At 50.6% G+C, this 17,896-nt stretch overlaps 1 protein-coding gene and 1 long non-coding RNA gene across 2 annotated transcripts in view; one reads left to right on the top strand and one right to left on the bottom strand.

Moving 5' to 3' along the window:
• Positions 1-6,395, bottom strand: part of LOC132504413 (uncharacterized) — a 93,044-nt gene extending 86,649 nt beyond the window's left edge. The window contains exons 1-2 of the long non-coding RNA XR_009534876.1: positions 6,308-6,395; positions 5,002-5,198 (exon numbers count right to left, since the gene is read on the bottom strand). This is a non-coding gene — a long non-coding RNA (uncharacterized LOC132504413). The remainder of the gene's footprint in view (positions 1-5,001; positions 5,199-6,307) is intronic.
• The window catches only part of CABLES1 (Cdk5 and Abl enzyme substrate 1), a 107,427-nt gene continuing 95,596 nt past the window's right edge, over positions 6,066-17,896 (top strand). The window contains exon 1 of the mRNA XM_060121777.1: positions 6,066-6,940. Coding sequence (XP_059977760.1) covers positions 6,066-6,940 — 875 coding nt within the window. The remainder of the gene's footprint in view (positions 6,941-17,896) is intronic.

The following is a 17,896-nucleotide window of genomic DNA, read 5'->3' as shown; positions in this document are numbered from 1 at the left end:
GACGCCACGTTTCTTCCAGGGCAGTTAACGCCTTGGGCAGTGGAACGGGACATCCCCTGCTCACCAGTCTGGCGTGCTTCTCTGGGGTCCCTTGTATACTAGCATCAGCCACCATTCACGAGCACCCACTATGTGTTAGACAGTGGGAGGTGTTCTACACATGCCTTGGTTCTCCTCTGCACAGTAACCATGCGAGATGGACAGGATTTGCTCCAGCCTTGAGATGAAGAAGGCGAGGCCCAACAGTCACAGGTTAGTGGGAGAGCTCGGAATCTGAAAACCCGAACGTGGGCCCACTGGCTGCACCCCTCTGGCGGAGGGCTAGTGGAATGGGCCACTTATTATGAATGGCTATCCCTCCTCCTTCCCAATTGGCTGGGCTGCATCCCAGGGAGAATCTTGGTGGATCAGAAGAGTAAATGCATTTGCACCACTGTTGTGGGGATCTACACACTAAAGACACTGTGACAGTGACGAAGGGTTACTGGCACTTGCCTCCCCAGACTGACAGCTATCGAAATCTATTCTTGCCCTGAGCTGTTGTCCTTGAAAAATTAGTAACACACACTTACGTGACTGTTCATACAGTCCAATGGACATCTTCTATTGCCTACTTTTCTCAGCTTCTCATACAAGTTATAAAAGTCTGAAGGCCCTCCATTATGCTAGGCAGGTACTGCGGCCAAACGTCCTTCTTCCTCTTTCCTCCACGTAGTGTGAGGGGTCTGGAGACAGAATGATCCTGTTTGGGCGGATGACTTAACAATGTCAGGGGCTGCTGGTGCCAGTTACTGAGGGATGGGCAGGTCCTCAGACAGGAAAAGGAGACTTGGAGGATGGGATCATGGCTAGTAGCAGGAATGCCATTTCCTCTGGGCACCTTCTCCTGCGTAGGGAGAGGAGAGTGTCCTAGATGGCTGGTGCTGGGGGGCAAAAGTTGAAATAGCCCCTACTATAGGAGGTATGCCAGGGGTTGGTTGACCCCTGTGCATATAGCTCTCTCCCTCTCTTTTAAAAATACCTGATATATTTTGGTGAAAATATTTCCATGCCTTTTTCTGCCATTAGCTTGAGGGTAGGATCATTGCTACTCACAGAACATAAGCCAGAACCTAGCATGGGATTAGCATTTAGGAAATATTGAGATGAGGACTCTAAGGAAGTCATATTCTGTAAGTTGCTCTATGTGGCTGTCTTACTCATTGAGTTTATTTCTTCGTTAAATATCCCTGAGCTTCTAGTCAAGTCACATTTAAATGTTGTATCGAGTCTCAGATGTCCTGGAGAATTAAGTAAGGAAATTAAGGTATCTATGCCAAACTGTAAAGGGGGAAACAATATCCCCCCCCCCATCGATTTCCCTCCCCTTCTCCCAGGATAACAGAAATGATGATTAAGAGTCCCGACGGGAAGGTGAATTTCAGGGAGAACAGCTGGGGTGTTAACGACTGTCTCTTGGATATTCTCCATTTCTAGTCTTGGAAAATCTTACTTTCATTTGATTAAGGAAAGTAGCAGGTTTCTCATCGGCACTATGCCTATATTTTATGCCTATAAAAAGCAGGCAACAGCCTGCACTTTTAGGGAACATGCAATACAATAATCTGTTCTGAACTGGAGCTGACATCTGAAGCTTCTCATGGCCCTACCTGCCTGACAGTAGTGAAAACTACAAAAACCTAGAACCGAAAACATCCTGGCCTTTGTTAGGAGCACCTTCTATATTTTGCATTTTTCTAATAATAGCTACCTAAAGATACTCTGCTAGTTACATCATCATGCTGTCACACTAATCCTCACAACTCTGCAAGGTAAAATATTACACTAAACCTACCTTTACAGACGAGGCAACAAACGCAAAAATTTTGTAATTTTCCCAAGCAGGAGGCCCCAGAGGTCATAAGCTTGTAAGGGCCTAAGCTGGCATCAGAACCCCTTGTTATTGCCACTTATGTCAGATGGCTTCTGATATGACTGATATCCACTGTTTTCTCTAAGCTAATTTTCAGACTTCTTGGTCTGCGGAATTATTTTTTTTAAAGGATCAGTGATTACTTGCAGGTTCTTTTTTCTTTTTTTAATTGACTCCCATGTATGTCAGTCAAAACAGTTTGTGCATGCAATTACAGTTTTCAGAATGGGTGCTTGGAATGGAGCAATATGAAAAGAAATGGAAAAAAATCAAACCTTGGCAACTGGTTTAGTAAGAATTATACTTCTAAGCTTGCAATCCATGAGGAATTTGCAGAATTTCCTCTTCACGAACTGAACTTCTTCCTTCCTTCATTTCCCAGGTCAGCTTAAATCCTGGCTCTTGCTTGAGGCCTCCCCTCAAATGAAAAGCTCCTTTTTCACACTATGATAATATGTATAGAGCGTCCCAGTCAGATTGCTCCCTTGATCACTTAATCAGAGTCTGCCTTACCATTTTACTGAAATGTGTCCTGAGCTTTTGGTTTTCACTACTATCAGTGTCAAGGGCACAAGGGCTAAAGGTTACACTTCTTTTTATCCGTTTTGTAGCAAGATGGTGCTGTGCACATAGAAGTTGCTCAGTAATACTTGATCCATGTATAAATAGGTGAAAAATAAGTGAATTTGGAAAAATTCAGGGAGTAAGTAGATTAGGATGGTATAGTAACAAACATTATAAAAAGTACTTTAAAGTTTATAAAATGCTTCTCAAGCAACCTCATTTGTACCTCAGAATAACCCAGACGAAACTGGCTTGGAGAGGTTAAGAAACTTACTCTTGAAACCCAGATCCCCTTCCTCCAAAGCTTGTTTCACTTCCATTATAGTTGACTCTTAATTATGAATATGAGATTAAATGTGGAGACAGCCCCCCATAAAACATCCTCACCAGCAGAGGGCGCAAGAATATGTATGGGTCTTGGAGTAATATTTGCATACCGGCCCAGCCACTATTTTTTTTTAATATAAATTTATTTATTTATTTATTTTTGGCTGCGTTGGGTCTTCGTTGCTGTGTGTGGGTTTTCTCTAGTTGCGGCGGGGGGGGCTACTCTTCGTTGCGGTGCGCAGGCTTCTCACTGTGGTGGCTTCTCTTGTTGTGGAGCACCAGTTCTAAGCCTGCAGGCTCAGTAGTCAGGGCTCACGGGTTCTAGAGCGCAGGCTCAGTAGTTGTGGCGCACCGGCTTAGTTGCACCGCGGCATGTGGGATCTTCCCGGACCAGGGCTCGCACCCGTGTCCCCTGCATTGGCAGGTGGCTTCTTAACCACTGCACCACCAGGGAAGCCCCTAGCCCAGCCACTTTAAGAGCTAGCGACCTTGGGCAAATCATTTTATTTTTCTGAGCCTCATCTGTAAACTAATGATGATAATCTCCCCTCCCCCCAGCACTGCAGAGTAGTCATCAGGATTAGAAATCTTCTGTGGCTAGAACATAGTAGGTGAACTGTAAATTGTATCTCTCCTGATCCCCGTAAGAAGATCACAGGAGCGGTTTGGAGGTTAAATCGATATTAATTCTTGTTTGATGTTTTAATAAATATTTGAAATTAGTTTGCATATTTGACCCTTACAATAGCTTAAATGGGCAAAGAAATAAATATTGATGAAAAAATTTTAATACCCAACGCTGGCAAGAGTGAGGAAACCAACTGGAACAACTTTTCTGGATAGAAAGCCTTAAAAATACGGTATGTCCTTTGCCCCCAAATCCATTTAACCTAAGAAAATAATATTGGATGGTAGCAAGATTTAGCAAAACAAAGGATGTCATCATCACTCTTTATAACAGCATAAGAGGAAACAACCTAAATGTTCAATGTAGGGCACAGGCTTAATAATTATAGTTTCTCCATCAAACTGGACACCATGCAGTCATTAAAATGATGCTATAGAAGAATATTCTAAAAGGAAGGATGATTGCAACACAGCAAGCAAAGATCGCAAGACACAAACAGCCCCCTTTAACTTTTGTTTAAAAATATACACAGGACAGAAATCAAAATTTCCATAGGAGATGCGATTGTTAGTGAAGCTTTATATTTTTCCTACTTCTCTTTGCTTACCTTATTCTTTAAATGTTCTGCAATAAACATGTATCACTTTTTTGATAAAAATAGTTTTTTCTTTTACATGTGCAGAGTTGGTGTTTTTTTTAAACACTGCCTGTCAGCACAACCAGACCAGTGGTCAAGTAAATTAAGTTAGTTGTAATAAAGTAACTTGGAAGTTTCAAGTTGTTAGTTGAAGAGAGTAATTAAAATCCTAATGAAATTACACAGCACTGGTCGCTTAGCTGCAGTAAGGCTGCTCTAAATATAGACACTGGGTTCCACTTTCTCAAAAGGCCTAAAAATGGCATAACATAAAAAATGAACAATTGTTCATGTAAAGGGCCATGTGCCATGTTTGTCCTAAACCACTGTAACCCGAACTCACCCATATCTCATCCTCCAGGCTGGCTGCATGTCTCTGGAAGGGTGTATTTGCTCTACATTACTCAATTTACTTTCTTGAACTTGAAATGGAGTGGAATTTCAATGTACAGTTACCCATTAGCTCCAAGGCTAAATTTAAACCTTTAATTAAATTAATCCCTTGATCTTAAACACATTTCTTCTCCCTCAGGAAAGTGTAGAGGGTTTCTTAGATGTCACAGAACTCAAGTCAGTGTGACAATTGTTCCTACTGCACTTGGTAAGTCACCTGAACCGCACTGGGAAATCTGCAGGCGTTTTCGGATGGCTCATGGTAACCACCCCCCACTCCAACCCCCCCAGGACAGGCGTTTGTTGGGCGTGAGGTTGGGGTACAGAATTCTGCCACCCCTCGCAGATCCAGAGCTGCAGCTTGGACAGGTACTCATCTTTACATAAGACATTGCAGGTGCCAGACGGATGTTTATGAAATAAATGACAGAAAGTAGCTGTGCATTTTGTTCCCAGTTTATATGGGAGGAAAAGAGATCATAACCCACAAAAATTTGCAAGGTGACAAGGGGAAAAGGTTGTGAGGCCATCTTAGCTTACCTTGTTCTTCATGGAAAACGGAGCACGTTTCTGGGTCGAAGTAAAAATTTATGTTGGCCTTTGCTAAGAAAGAGATGAAAAGTGACAGCACCATCAAATGGAGATGTGTCAATTAGTCTGGCCACACGTTTGATGTTCGCTCCTGGGTTCTTACGCACCCTCGGGTATGCATTTAAATCAGGGGCTGCATCCTCAGTCTGCGAATGAATGAGACACAAACTCAACGGTTAGCGACAGCTTTATGGTGGGACTGTCCACATAAGGGGTGTGTAACTATTAATAAGGATGTATTTCTCCGGGCCCAACAGCAGCGCGGGATCCAGTTAACAAGCTCGCGGGCCAAATCTCCGCGTCGCTCCAATTAATTGTCCCGCAGACCCACAACTCTCCCGGGACCACATTTTCACGCCGTGACTCATGGGGTTCTGCTCGCGCCCCAATTCCCAGTCCAAGCGCTACGAGGAAACGTGCTACCTCCCTCACCTGGGCGCGCGCCCTGGGAGCCACCAACTCTCCCCGCAGTCGGCTCGGACTACCTGGACCGCCCGGCCGGTCCCTCGCCCCGCCACCCGCTTGGCTTTCCCTTCCTCCCCCTCTTCCTCCTCCTCCGGCCCCCCGCCTCCGGCCGCCGGCCTCCGCGGCTGCCGCCTGCGGCTTTGTTTTCCTCCCAGGTTTCATTCCCCACACGTGATACAGTGTTTTTGCAAAGAGCGCTTCGGAGCGCGAGCGCGGGGCGCGCGCACCTATAAATACGGACACCGGGGCCCGAGAGTCGGAGACCGCGGGGTCTGAGAGGGCCCGGGACCGAACCCCCAGGCTGCTGGCGGGCGGGCAGACGGCCAGCGAGCCAGCGAGCCGCGCGCGTGGGCCGGAGCGGCAGCGCCCCCCGCCCGAGCACCGAGGGGCAAGCATGGCCCGCCCGCTGGGGGGCCGGGCCGCCGCGCACGCCGCCCGCGCCCCGCGCCCTGCCCAGCCCGGGTCACCGGCGCTCGCGCCCGCCGCTTAGTACTCGGGCGCCGCTCGCTTCTCGGGGCATCGCGGAAATATCGCCGCAGACGGACACAATGGCGGCGACTGCCGCCACCACGGCCGCCACCGCCGGCAAGGCCGTCCGCAGCAGCAGCAGCAGCGCCGGCACCGTCGCCGCGGGCACCAGAAGATTGCAGCAGCCGCCACAGCAGCAGCCTCAGCCCGCGGCCGCCGCGCCGGCCCAGCCGCCGCCGCAGCCACCGCTGCCGCCGCCCGAGCCCCCCAGGAAGACGCGCATGGACCCGCGGCGCCGCCAGGCTGCCCTCTCCTTCCTCACCAACATCTCGCTGGACGGACGGCCGCCGCTGCAGGACGAGGAGTGGGCCGGCGGCGAGGAGAGCGGTGCGGCCAAGCCGGGCGCAGGCAGCGCCTGCGGCGCGAGGACGCGGCTCAGCCTGCTCGCCGCCGCCGAGCGGGGCGGTTGCGGCGCGCTCGCCGCGGCGGGCACGGCGGCGGCGTTGGCAGCTGGATCGGGCCCCTGCCATCCGCCGCCCTTGCCGCTGCCGCCCCTGGTCCCCGGCGGCCACGCGACCGTGCTCGGCCCTGGGGCGGCCCGAGGGTTCGCGAGCCCCCTGGGCGCGGGCCGGGCATCGGGGGAGCAATTGCAGCCGCCCCGGCCCGCGCCTCTCGCCGCCTGCGTTCAGCCGCAGCTGCCCGACGGGCCCGGGGGCGCCGGGCAGGAGGAGTTGGAGGAAGACGATGCCTTTACCAGCGTGCACGTGCCGGCGGCCGCCTTCTTGGGCTCCGGGACCCCCGGGAGTGGGAGCGGTAGTCGTGGCCGCCTCAACTCTTTCACTCAGGGAATCCTGCCGATCGCCTTCTCCAGGCAGACCTCGCAGAACTACTGTTCCCTGGAGCAGCCGGGCCAGGGGGTCAGCACCAGCGCCTTCGAGCAGCTGCAGAGGTCCCGGTGAGTATCCAGGGCGCCACGCGCGCCTTACCTCGCGTTCCTCCCGGCCCGCTCTCTGCTGCGGGACTCGGTCGCTCCCAATTCCCGCGCCCTGCCGGATCTCTGGGCTTCTGGCGCGAATTCCAAACCACGAGGGCACGCGGAAGAGAGAAAGTCTCTAGGGAGCGTGTGTGTGTGTTCACACGTGTGTGCACGAGCCCGGCACTCACAGAGCAGCAGCACCATGCTCATGCAGTGGGTCCCGAGATAGGGCTTGCGGGAGCCCACTGAAAAGCGGCACCAAAACCTCCCACTGCAAGGAGGAGATCACGAGCTTCCAGAAACCCGGTCCGGACCCGGAGAAGCACTCTCCTTGCGCCAGGCAAGACTAGGCGGGGCGCAGAGTTGAGCCGTGGGTCCGGCCGGCGGCTAAGCGGCGCGTGTGAGCCGAACTTGTCGCAGACACGCCGTGAATCCCTCCTGAGAAGTTCTGCCTGCGCTCAAAGTATTCCAGTGTCCCAGGAGAACTTGGCATTTTCCTTTTGCTTTTCTAAGAGAAGGGAAGTCCTTATGTTCCCTTGAACCAGGCCTTGGTGGTGGGGGACAGGGAGAAGATAGGGCTTGAGGATCCTTTTTTCCATTCCAAGGTGAATTTGCTGAAATTAGTGGAAAGGTGGTTGTGTTCGCTTGCTTAAGTCATCTGCGGGTATCAAGCATCTTAGCAAAACCGTGAAATGTTGGACACTTGTTTATTCAGGAAATGGCTAGAGCTTGTCACTTATGTTCCAGGGACAGTCGGGGAGCTAGGTCTGCATCAGGCAGTGGGACTGGAGGTTGGGAGAGAACAGGAGTGGGGAGCCCCAAGGAAGTGCAGACCTGTTCCCTGGGAGGCTTGTTACTTAGGAAGGCCTCCTAGACTCCCTATGGCACAGTTATTTTAACTTCCTGGGGCTTCAGTTTCCCCTTCTGGAATGGGACCTTGCCAACATGTCGCAGGCCTCAAGGTGAGAAGGGGGAACCTTTCCTGTTACAGCCTCTCTCCTGTAATGCTCATCTGAACACTTAGGCTTTTTCTGGCCTAAGTAAGAAGGTGGCCTGTTGGAAAACTTAACTTCCTCCCGCAGTGGACAGATGGGAGAGAACAAGGCAGGCTCCTGCAGAATTTTGTTCTGAGTCTGTTTCTTCCCAAGTGGTGAAATCCTGACCCTGCTTGGTATGTAGCATCCTAGCTGAGTGCACATGGGCTGCGGGCAGGGGTGTGGAGCGGTCGAATAGCTTTGTGACTGCACGGATGATTAGTGACGCTGGGCACAGGTGACAGCCTGGGCCTGGCACTTCTTGTCAGAGCACGCCTCTCCCCGTTATTGGGCCAGTGCACAGGAGGGGAGGGGAATCCCTTCCGTTCTGGATGAGTGGTTTGGACTCAGCAGTTTCTGGGCAGCTTGACATCACACACTGGCTCTTAATGACTGTATAGTTTGAGCGTGAGCCCAGCTTGTCCAGCGGGTCAGGACAGGAGTTGTAATAAACATACATGTTATTCTAAGCCAGTGTGCAAGGTTGCCCTGCGTCTCGTAGTAGACAGATGTGTTCCCATGCTCAAAACATCTAGAAACCAAATAACTTCACATTTTGTCTCCAAGAATCTCATTTCAGAGGACACGGAGGATCTTGTGTGTTGATATTTCTGATCCAAAAAACAGCCAGATTTAATCTCTGAACCTATAAATATGAACCCCTTGGGTGTTTTATTGATCCCCCCCCAACACACACATTAAGATGATTAGTTGGTATAAGATGCTTCCTTAACCTGACAGCCACATTCATCTTACTACTTCGGAATTATCCATATCCAGCAACTTGACGGGCATTTAAAAAATTACATCTGCCAACAGAAATAGTGTCAAATTTAACGTGCAGAGAGGAAGTAAATGGGTAAAACAGAGATTTAAGAAAGGCCGTGAAGAGCTAGCATGGCCACTACTCATGGAGTGGCCAGGAACTTGGAATCTCCTAGGATACTTTGTTTCCTACACTGACCTGCTTGCAAGAATTTTGTCAGAAGTGTGGTGCTTTTGTGATCACTAGAGAGTACTTTCACCTGCCTAGACGAATTGTGACGTGGAGTACAGACTCATTTGAATAAGGCCCAGGCCAACTTAAAGAATGTCATTTGTTTTCCCGGTATGCCTCCCTTTAAGAAGTTCTCCTAGCCTGGTGGTTCCATATACTACTTCTCAGATGTTCTCCTGCGGTGTTGTTTTTAAATCATACTATGCTTTCCTTGGATTTGTTGCTTGCAATTTAAAGAATTCCAAACAACCTTCCTGCTCAAAAGTGAGTTCTTGGACCTTCAGAGCTCTTACAAATGCAAACCCTCAGGCCCTACTCTGGACTACTTGAGCGCAAATTTGCATTTTAACAAGATCCCCAGATGATTCACATACAAGTGAAAGTTTGGAAAGCACTGCCGTAGTTCATTGAAATCTGCCTTTTTTTTTTTTTTCATGAATTTGGGATTTCATATACCCGGTTTGGTATGGGTATATAAAAATCAGAATCTCCTGATGTGAAATCTTGAAACCCTTTCTTTTTTGCTACTTCCATCTGGACGCTTGTAAAACTAATCACAATTATTACTTGTACTTCCAGATCTTGAAATATGACAGGAAAATTTCTGTGCCCAGACCTTGGCACAGATGTGTCCATGGACTGATGACTCCATCTCTGTGCTCTCGGCTGGATAGTTAACATTTATCCCAGTGAATCCTCACAGCCACCCTGTGTGTAGATTCTTTCTCAGACCCAGTGTTGGCCAGGACCTTTGAGATCCAAGCCTGGTGTCTTTCCTCCGCCACTGCACGGTATCACTGTGCCTTGCGTGCAGTAGGCCCCAGGAGAATTTTGGAGCTGTTGGCTGTAAATGTTTGTCCGGGATACAGCAGGCCAGTCGTGCTGGTATGATTCTGTACTCCCTTTCCTCATCCTTACGTTTAGCCTTGCTACTTAACCAGTCTCCACTGAAGTGTGTAGCGAACTTAGGACCACGGACCTCGTGCATGGGGCTCCGGGCCTGCCTGGAGTTTGTGCTGGGATTTGCTCTATGGCTAGGTGTCAGAGCTGGGAAACCAAAAGGATGCCTTCTGGCTTGACATTCTGTTGTGTTCTCTGCCCGAGGAAGGTGTTAATAGGTGAAGGGGAGTGTACATGTATACGGTGTGTTTTAAGGCTTTCTTTCACTTTAAAAATTTCACCTCAGGTAGCAGCTGGCAGCGGGTTACTCCACTTCGTAGAGCTCCTGAATTGCAGAATGGAGCCCAGGTGAACAGACGTGCACCATCGGCCCTGATGAGAGGGGCCCACGGGGACCAGGGGATTAATTTAAAACGTGAGGGTTTTGCTTCTTAGAACACCCGTGTTAGCGTGTGCCTTGTGGAGACTCGGGTCTTCAGTGGAAAGAGAGCGTGTGGTGCAGAAGAGTCCCAAGCCTGGGGTTCGAATCGTGGTGCACAGCCTTGGGCAGTAAGTCAGCCCTTCCGGAGAGCCCCGGCCTGTGTTCCAGACCCTTTCAAGTGCAGACTGAGCTTACATTTACTATCGGGGTTGGGCGGGGGGCGACTGTGCGGGTGCTAAGTGCTGTATGTATTATGTATGTAAATGAGTTTAGAGTCACCTGGGGATCTTGAGAAAAGGCAGATTCTGATCCTGCGGGTCTGGGGGTCCCAAGTCTGCGTAGTTAACTAGCTTCCTGGGAGGCAAATGGGCCGCACCTTGAAAAAGACTTTACTGGTATTATGATTGTTCCTACTCTAAGGACCAGGAAACCAGGGCTCAGAGAGATTAAGTAACCTGCTCGAGGTCACTTGCCCCTTGGGGCAGAGCTCAGGCTCACACCTGAGTGCTCTGGAGCTTCTAACCAGCCCTCCCTCTGCAGGGCCCCTCCTGGGGTGAGACCTGGACTGGTGCTGGGTCTGTGGTGTCCTCTTTACTGAAAAGAAAAACGTGAGCTCAACAGGGGATCGCCGCCAAGAGTAAGAGTGGGGGGATGGACTTCTCTCCCCACTTTGTCACCTCCCTGCTTTGTGACTTCAGGCAAGTCACCACACTGTGTTCCAGCTGGAAGCCACCTGACCCTTCTGGATTTTAGAAGTCAGGAAAGGACTTTGACCTCCTCTGCGGTAAGCCAACCCAAGTTATTGTTGAGCCATCTTTCCAGCAACATGCATTGTGGAAGCCAAAACTGCAGTCCCGGGCCAGGCCACGCCCTGGTCAGGATGCTCACCCACAGCTCCTGCCAGGGCCTGAGGCGAGAGCCCGAGGCTCGCCCGCTGCCCCCTTCCTTGCAGTCACCGAGTTGTCATGTCGTGGGTGAACTCAGCAGGGGAAATGCATCGGAAGCCTGCCCGCTGCTGGCAAGTGCCCAGCGAGGGCAGTGAATTCAAGTGTGACCCTTTGCCCTCCAGGAAGGGTGAGGGAAGCCACAGCCTGGCTTTGCAGTGTGTCCCTGTAGCCGGGCTGGGGAGCTCTGTCTGCTGGACACTTTTCCCCAGGAAGGAGAGTTGTTAGGTAGGGAGAAGGCCAAGGGCAGGTGGCCTTTGAACACACTGGGAAGGAGCAGTAGGTGAGGCCGGGTGAGGCGACACGATGTCGATCAGGAATGCCCAGCCGGTACCCTGCCCCCCTGGGCTCTGGACCTGCCCCTGCACTGGCTGGTAACCTCGGGCAAGTCGCTTCACCACCCCCCCACCCCAGCCTCTCCGTTTCCTTCTGGGATGAAAGCGCTGGGACAGTTGAGTGCTGTGTTCTTCCAGCCTAGTGCCCTGGGTGCCCTTGCCCTTGCGCCTGGGGATGAGTGGGTAACTGAACCTCAGTGTCAGATGCAGAGGTGGAACTACGTGTATCCTGGGAGGCTCCAGCTGGCAGGACGTGCACTAATGAATGAAGGAATGGGTTGCCCCGGGTGCAAGGGAGAACTTTAAAAGACATGTTCAGCTGTGCTCCCTCTGGCTGGGGAGGTGTCGCAACTGGCCTGCCGGCCCCCGGCGGCCATCCAGGCTGGAAGCCAGGGCCACCACTCCTGCCTCGGAAGTGATCTGTGGTCCCCACTTCTGTTGCCTTTAAAGGGCCTTCAGGTTTACAAAGTGCTTTTGTAGATGTTGATTTCAGCCCCCAGCAGCACGGAGGGGCAGGAATCCAAGGTCACAGAGTGAGTAGAGGGTGACCCTAGGTGCTCTGATATCTGTCAGGTATGTCGCGGAGGAAATTCTAGTTTGGGGACCTAATGCCTTGTCTGATTTATTCAACAAGCATGAACATCATGAATATCAATTATGGAGCGCCCCTGTCAGTTATGGGAGGTACATACACCAGCGTGGTCCCTGTGTGTGTCGGGAGATGCAGGTAAATGGGCCGATTTTTCCGGTGATGAGAGCTTGGTTAGAGGTGAGCCTGCTGTTTGAGCCCTCACCAGGGCGGGGACACTTCACGCTCCCCACCGTGGGACCTGGCTCCGTGCCTTGATGCAGTCAGTATTTTTATTTAACTACCATGTCCCAGGTGTCGTTCCAAGCACCCTATGGAGGTCAGGCGAGTTCACATTTATAACAGCCCTTGGACAGCACCCCTGTATCGCCCCTAGTCTGAAGCACAGACAGGTTAAGTTACTGGCCCAGGATCCCTCAGGCTGTCCGTGGGAGCTGGGTTTGAACACAGGCATTCTGGCTCCAGGGCCTGGGCCCTATAACCCGCTTGTCTCTGCTCCACTGTGGTTTGAGCCAGGCTCATAAATGCTTGTTCAACTGGCTTCAGCGGAACCGGGGTGAAGGTGGTGTACGTGACCTCGAAGGGCAGTGCTAGCCCTGCGGTTTCCTTATGTAGGTGTCTGCCTCTCTGTCCTTCAGGGAGGACCTCTGTGCGTGAGAGCCCAGGGGACAGCCCAGGGCGGACAGGATTCCCTGACTACAGCGATTCTGTCTTGCCCAGGGCCTGCCTGCACCGCCCCCCACCCTTCTCGACCACACCTAAATTCCTGTCACCTTTGTTATCTCTTCAGTGCGCCTGTGCTTTCTGTGCCTTCCATCTTTCACAGGGAGGCGGAAGAGGAACAGGAGCCTGGCACCCCCAGGAATGGGGTTTGTGGCCCTAGTTCTGCCACTTACTCTGGGATGAGGTTCTCATCCATGAAATGGGAATAATAATACCACCTCCCTCCTGGGCGTGTTTCCTTTCTTCGGACCCTCTCTATTTTCTCAGCATCACGGCGTCCCCAGCCCAGGGGTTGGCAGACTGTGGCCCATGGTCTGTTTATAAACAAGATTTTCTAGGACACAGCCACGCTTGTTCATCTCTGTATGGTCTTTGGGGGCCCTTGTGCCACAAGAGCAGAGTGGCGTAGTTGCGGCAGAGACCACGTGGCCTGCAGAGCCTGAGCTATTCATTCTGATTCCTTACAGAAACGCGTGAGACCTCTGCCCCCCTGCACAGGGCTCTGTCTCCAGAGATGTGGGCTGGTCGCCTTGGTCCCTCCCTGTCCTTGTCTCCTGGAGGCTCCTGGCTTCTGTTTGGACCCGCCAGCCCTTCTCCCCGGCCAACAGAGGGGCCTTTCTGAGGCCCACACCCGATCTGGGCAGTTTTAAATTCCTTGTATTTCATGTGTGGCTCTCCTGCCACCGTGGCACCCTCTCTGCTCCCCTGCACGCCTGTCATCTCCATGCTGTGCTGGCTTTGCAAAGGACACCTGGGTTCTGGCACCCACAGGCTTCTCCATGGGAAGGGTCCCCACCAGACACCCTTCCTCCCTTTTGGACCCATCACCCTGCAGAATCACCCACGCCCTCGCCCCCACCCCGCCCCGACTCCCCGCCCTGGGTATGGTACTGAGCACGCCCTCCCGGGGGGACTTCCTTACTTCCCTGGGTCTGTGTGCACCTGCCCTGGCCCCTCACTGGTTGGGGGACTTGCTGGAGACAGGCCTGAGGCTGCCCCTCACCCCAACTTTCTAGGTCTTTTATTTTCACCCAGCAGTCACTCCCGAACTTTTATTTGGTAAAGTAGCCAACCTACCACCTCCTTCTGCAGTCCTGCAGCAATGAACCTTCCTCCCTGCATGTTTCTTCCGCATCATCCACCCACCCACCCACCAACCCCACCCCACGCTCACAGTTTCTCCCTCTCCCCAGGGGGGGAAGATAGCACCTTCCTGCGTGCTGTGGGCTTCACATGCATTATTTTGTTTTATTTGTGTGGCAATCCTAAGGCACTGGGATTATACCCATTTTAGAGCTATGGACACTGAGGGTTGGAGGGGTTAAGGAAGCTGGTCTAAGGCCTCATAACTGGGATCTAGAGCTAGAATTTGAGCCCTGGTCTCCTCTAATCTGGCTTTCTGCCAGAGCCGGGGGAGTGTGCTGGACTGGCTCCTATAACTCGGTAGGAACGGAGGATGAGGAATCTGAGCTGATCAGTAACTGAAATCAGTCATGGTGGGAGTATTTACACCACAGGAATCAGCCAGTTTTACAAGCCAGGGTTTTGCTTTTTTCCTTCCGGAGACCTGGTTTGTCAGCACATGTACCAGGAGCCTCACCACACGTCTCTTTGTTCCTTTGTCCCCTGGGGGGCTGTGCAAAATGTCATCATCAGAGGAAGAGTGTTGAAAACCAGACATTTTTATCAGAATTTATTATTGCACATAATTCTGTGAATTTCCCATAGGGTCACCACCACCCATTTTCCACCTCAAAAAAAATATCTAACAACCCCCCGCCTCAAGTTTCAACCTGTGTGCAATTTAAAAACCAAACTTTTCAGACACTGGGGCTCAGACTGCTCAGTACTATCTGGAGGAATCGTAAAATCATTAGCTGTTACCCTCCTTTACAAATTGTGTAGTGTATTTTTATTTTTGTTTGGTTTTTAGAAGTCTCCGAGAACATACAATCAATCAGGGTTTCCTGGTTTTTTTCCCTTTTTGTTTGTATTAGCATTTTGGATAATTGCACACTAGTTTATATTTAACGGGGTTATCATTGATGTGGTTTGAGGTTTATTGCTGCACATTTGGTCACAAAAACAAAAGCTTGTAACACAGAGCATGCAAATCCTAGAAGTTTAGGACTTGGAATATTGTAATAACGTGTGTGTGCATGAAAGGGCCCAGTCTTATCCCTGATTTAAAGGCTAGGATGAGGGACTTCCCTGGCGGTCCAGTGGTTAAGACTTCGCCTTCCAGTTCAGGGGGTGTGGGTTCGGTCCCTCGTCGGGGGGCTAAGATCCCACATGCCTTGTGGCCATAAAACCAAAACATAAAACAGAGGCAATATTGTAACAAATTCCATAAAGACTTTAAAAATGATCCACATCAAAAAAAATTTTTTAATAAAAATAAAAAACATAAAGGCTAGGATGTACTTAGTATCTAAGTTTAATTTCATGACAGATAGATGACAAGCCATTCAAGAAGAGACTAATAAAATATTTGACAATGCCAAAGATTTGTGTGCCCAGCACATTGATTTTTATTTTAAAGCAGTTTACTCATTGACCCAGTGCTTTATACAGTGAAATGTCTGCTTTGATCATTTTAGGAAGGGGGTGGGAGGGTGTGAAGGACTGGAGGACAGGCAAAGTCTATAATGTTTCGCTGAAGGACTAAATTCAGCATGTCGGGGTGGGGGGATGGGCAAAATAGGTGCAGGGAATTGAGGTGCAGACTTCCATGTTTTTAAATGTCAAACCACTATGTTGTATACCTGCAACTAATACAATATTCCATGTCAACTATATTTCAATTAAAAAATAGTGAAACAAAATTGGAATGTTAGGAGGTAAATGGTTGATCTGATGTTGAAAGGTAGTGCTTGAAGTATTTTACTTTTTTATTGAGTTGAATAAAGTTTGCTCTCGGAGAGGGAGACCTGAGGAAGGAAGATGATTACACATTCCTAGGTGATTGTGTCCGTAATTGAGGGATTCAGTTTATCCATCCTAAGACGGACATCTGATAATTAAATCCTACTTACTCGTTTGGGGCTTTACGGTTTACAAAGTGCTTTCCTATATATTAAGTCGTTTTCAAAAAGACAATGTAGCAGCTGTTTTATAGACTAGAAAATCAAGACCGTGAAGTGCGAGGCGACACAGCCATGGTCACGCACCCCATACATGGCAGAGCTGGAATTTTGAAACCTGTGTTTTCTGATTCCGAGAGTTTTAAAACAAACCACAAATTCTAATGCAGTTGTATCACTTAAGAAAAGCCAAGGACTCTATTACATGCTGTAGCATTTTATTCTCCTTCCTGCCCCAAATCTTCCACTTGTATGTTAGTTAACCTCCAGAGAACAAAAACGCTAGGGCCTCATCCATTTCAGACCTATGGGCTAGAGTCAGTCAAGGTCAGAACGTTAAAGTACAAAGAAATATTGTGCTATATTTTTGGCCACTGGCGCCTTCTCGTCAAGCAAGGATTCTGATTTTCATGTGATAACCTCGAGGGACAGGCCAACAGAGAACCCTGGTTTGGGGCCTAAGCTGTGGAAAATTTTCCCAATAACAATAGCTCTCCCTCCCACCCTCCCCATCCCACCCCTCCAGGCTGTCACAAAGCACCAGGGAAGACATATAGGAACATATGTTTATGTATGACTGATTCACTTTGTTATAAAACAGAAACTAACACACCATTGTAAAGCAATTATACCCCAATAAAGATGTAAAAAAATAAAAAAAAAAAAAAAAAAAAAAAAAAAAAAAAACAATAGCTCTCTCCAAATCACAGTTTGGTGTCGCTTGCTCCTTTCCCACAGCTCTGATGCTCTGCCTCCTTCTCAGCAAATTGGGTGAACAGATTCGAGAACGGAGAGACCAGCCTTGGAGGCGGGCAACTCTGCCCCCTAGCAACACCTTTTGGGAAAACTCATTTAACCCTCTGAGCGTCAGTAGCCTCATCTGTAGGATGGGGATAATAATTCCTGCCCGTTTGGGGTGTTGTGAGCATGAAAATGAGAAGCACCTAGCAGAGGTTTGGTCCTCGGCGATTGCTTGGTAAAATTGTAGCTGTTCTGTTCCCAGTTGCCGGGTATTGCCCGCACACCGTCAGTCAAGAAGCAGTTGAGAAACTTGACAGGGTCTTCTGAGATCATCCAGGGTGGAGCTTTTTGCTTGCGGACAATTTGCCGCATCGTTTCAATTTCAATTTCATGGTAAAGTAAAATCAGAGCAGCTGAGGAAAACAACACCCGCTCCGTCAGGTGCTGCATTTTGCCCCAATTTACGCTGCAAAATGACAGTCTCCGGGACAGGGAAACAAGAAGGGGCGAACTCACATGTTCAGCATCGTACCCTTTGAGCAGCACAGCAGTGAGGTTAAGAGCAACAGCTGGTCTGGCCCACACGCTGGCAAGGAAGACGCTGCCCTGCCCGTTGCGGCCCACGGGAGGGGAGTGCTACCTGCCAAGACAATTCTGGAAGACGTACCTCTGCTCCCTCCCGCCCTTTGCAGAAGCCACGGCCCTCATCCTGTGGTCTGAGTGCTGCCTGCTCCTTTTCTAGGCAGGACACCCCTGGAGTGGGAGGGCTCCTGGGGGGGACCCTTGGGGTCCCCACGGCCGTGACCCTGGAGTCAGCTGTACGCTGCTCTGGTGCCTGACTTGGCTTCCCCCGTCCCTGCTCGCAGGTCCCTCTGCACCTGGCCCCCGCCTTTGCTCTTTGAACCCCCTGGACAGACAGAGTTGGGGCCTAAGCAGGGTCCCCAGTGTAGCCCGCGTGGGGGCTGCACTGTGGGGTCAGCGGCAGCGCACACCCCTCCGCGTGCCGGGTTGTTCACACGCCCCTGTGTGAACCATCAAGTCGCTTGGTGGTTCAGGGATCAGTGAGACCAGCGCCTGCCTTCGGGGAGAGAGGGGAATTACAGGCCGAGGCAGCCCGGCTCCCTGTTTCTGCTCTGGAGCGGGCAGCTGTCCTGGCGGTGGCCCTGGG

Source organism: Lagenorhynchus albirostris, chromosome 14, assembly GCF_949774975.1.
Source record: "Lagenorhynchus albirostris chromosome 14, mLagAlb1.1, whole genome shotgun sequence".
Taxonomy (NCBI): Eukaryota; Metazoa; Chordata; class Mammalia; order Artiodactyla; family Delphinidae; genus Lagenorhynchus; species Lagenorhynchus albirostris.
Note: the sequence above shows the minus strand (reverse complement) of the source record. Positions and strands in the feature narration are given on the sequence as shown.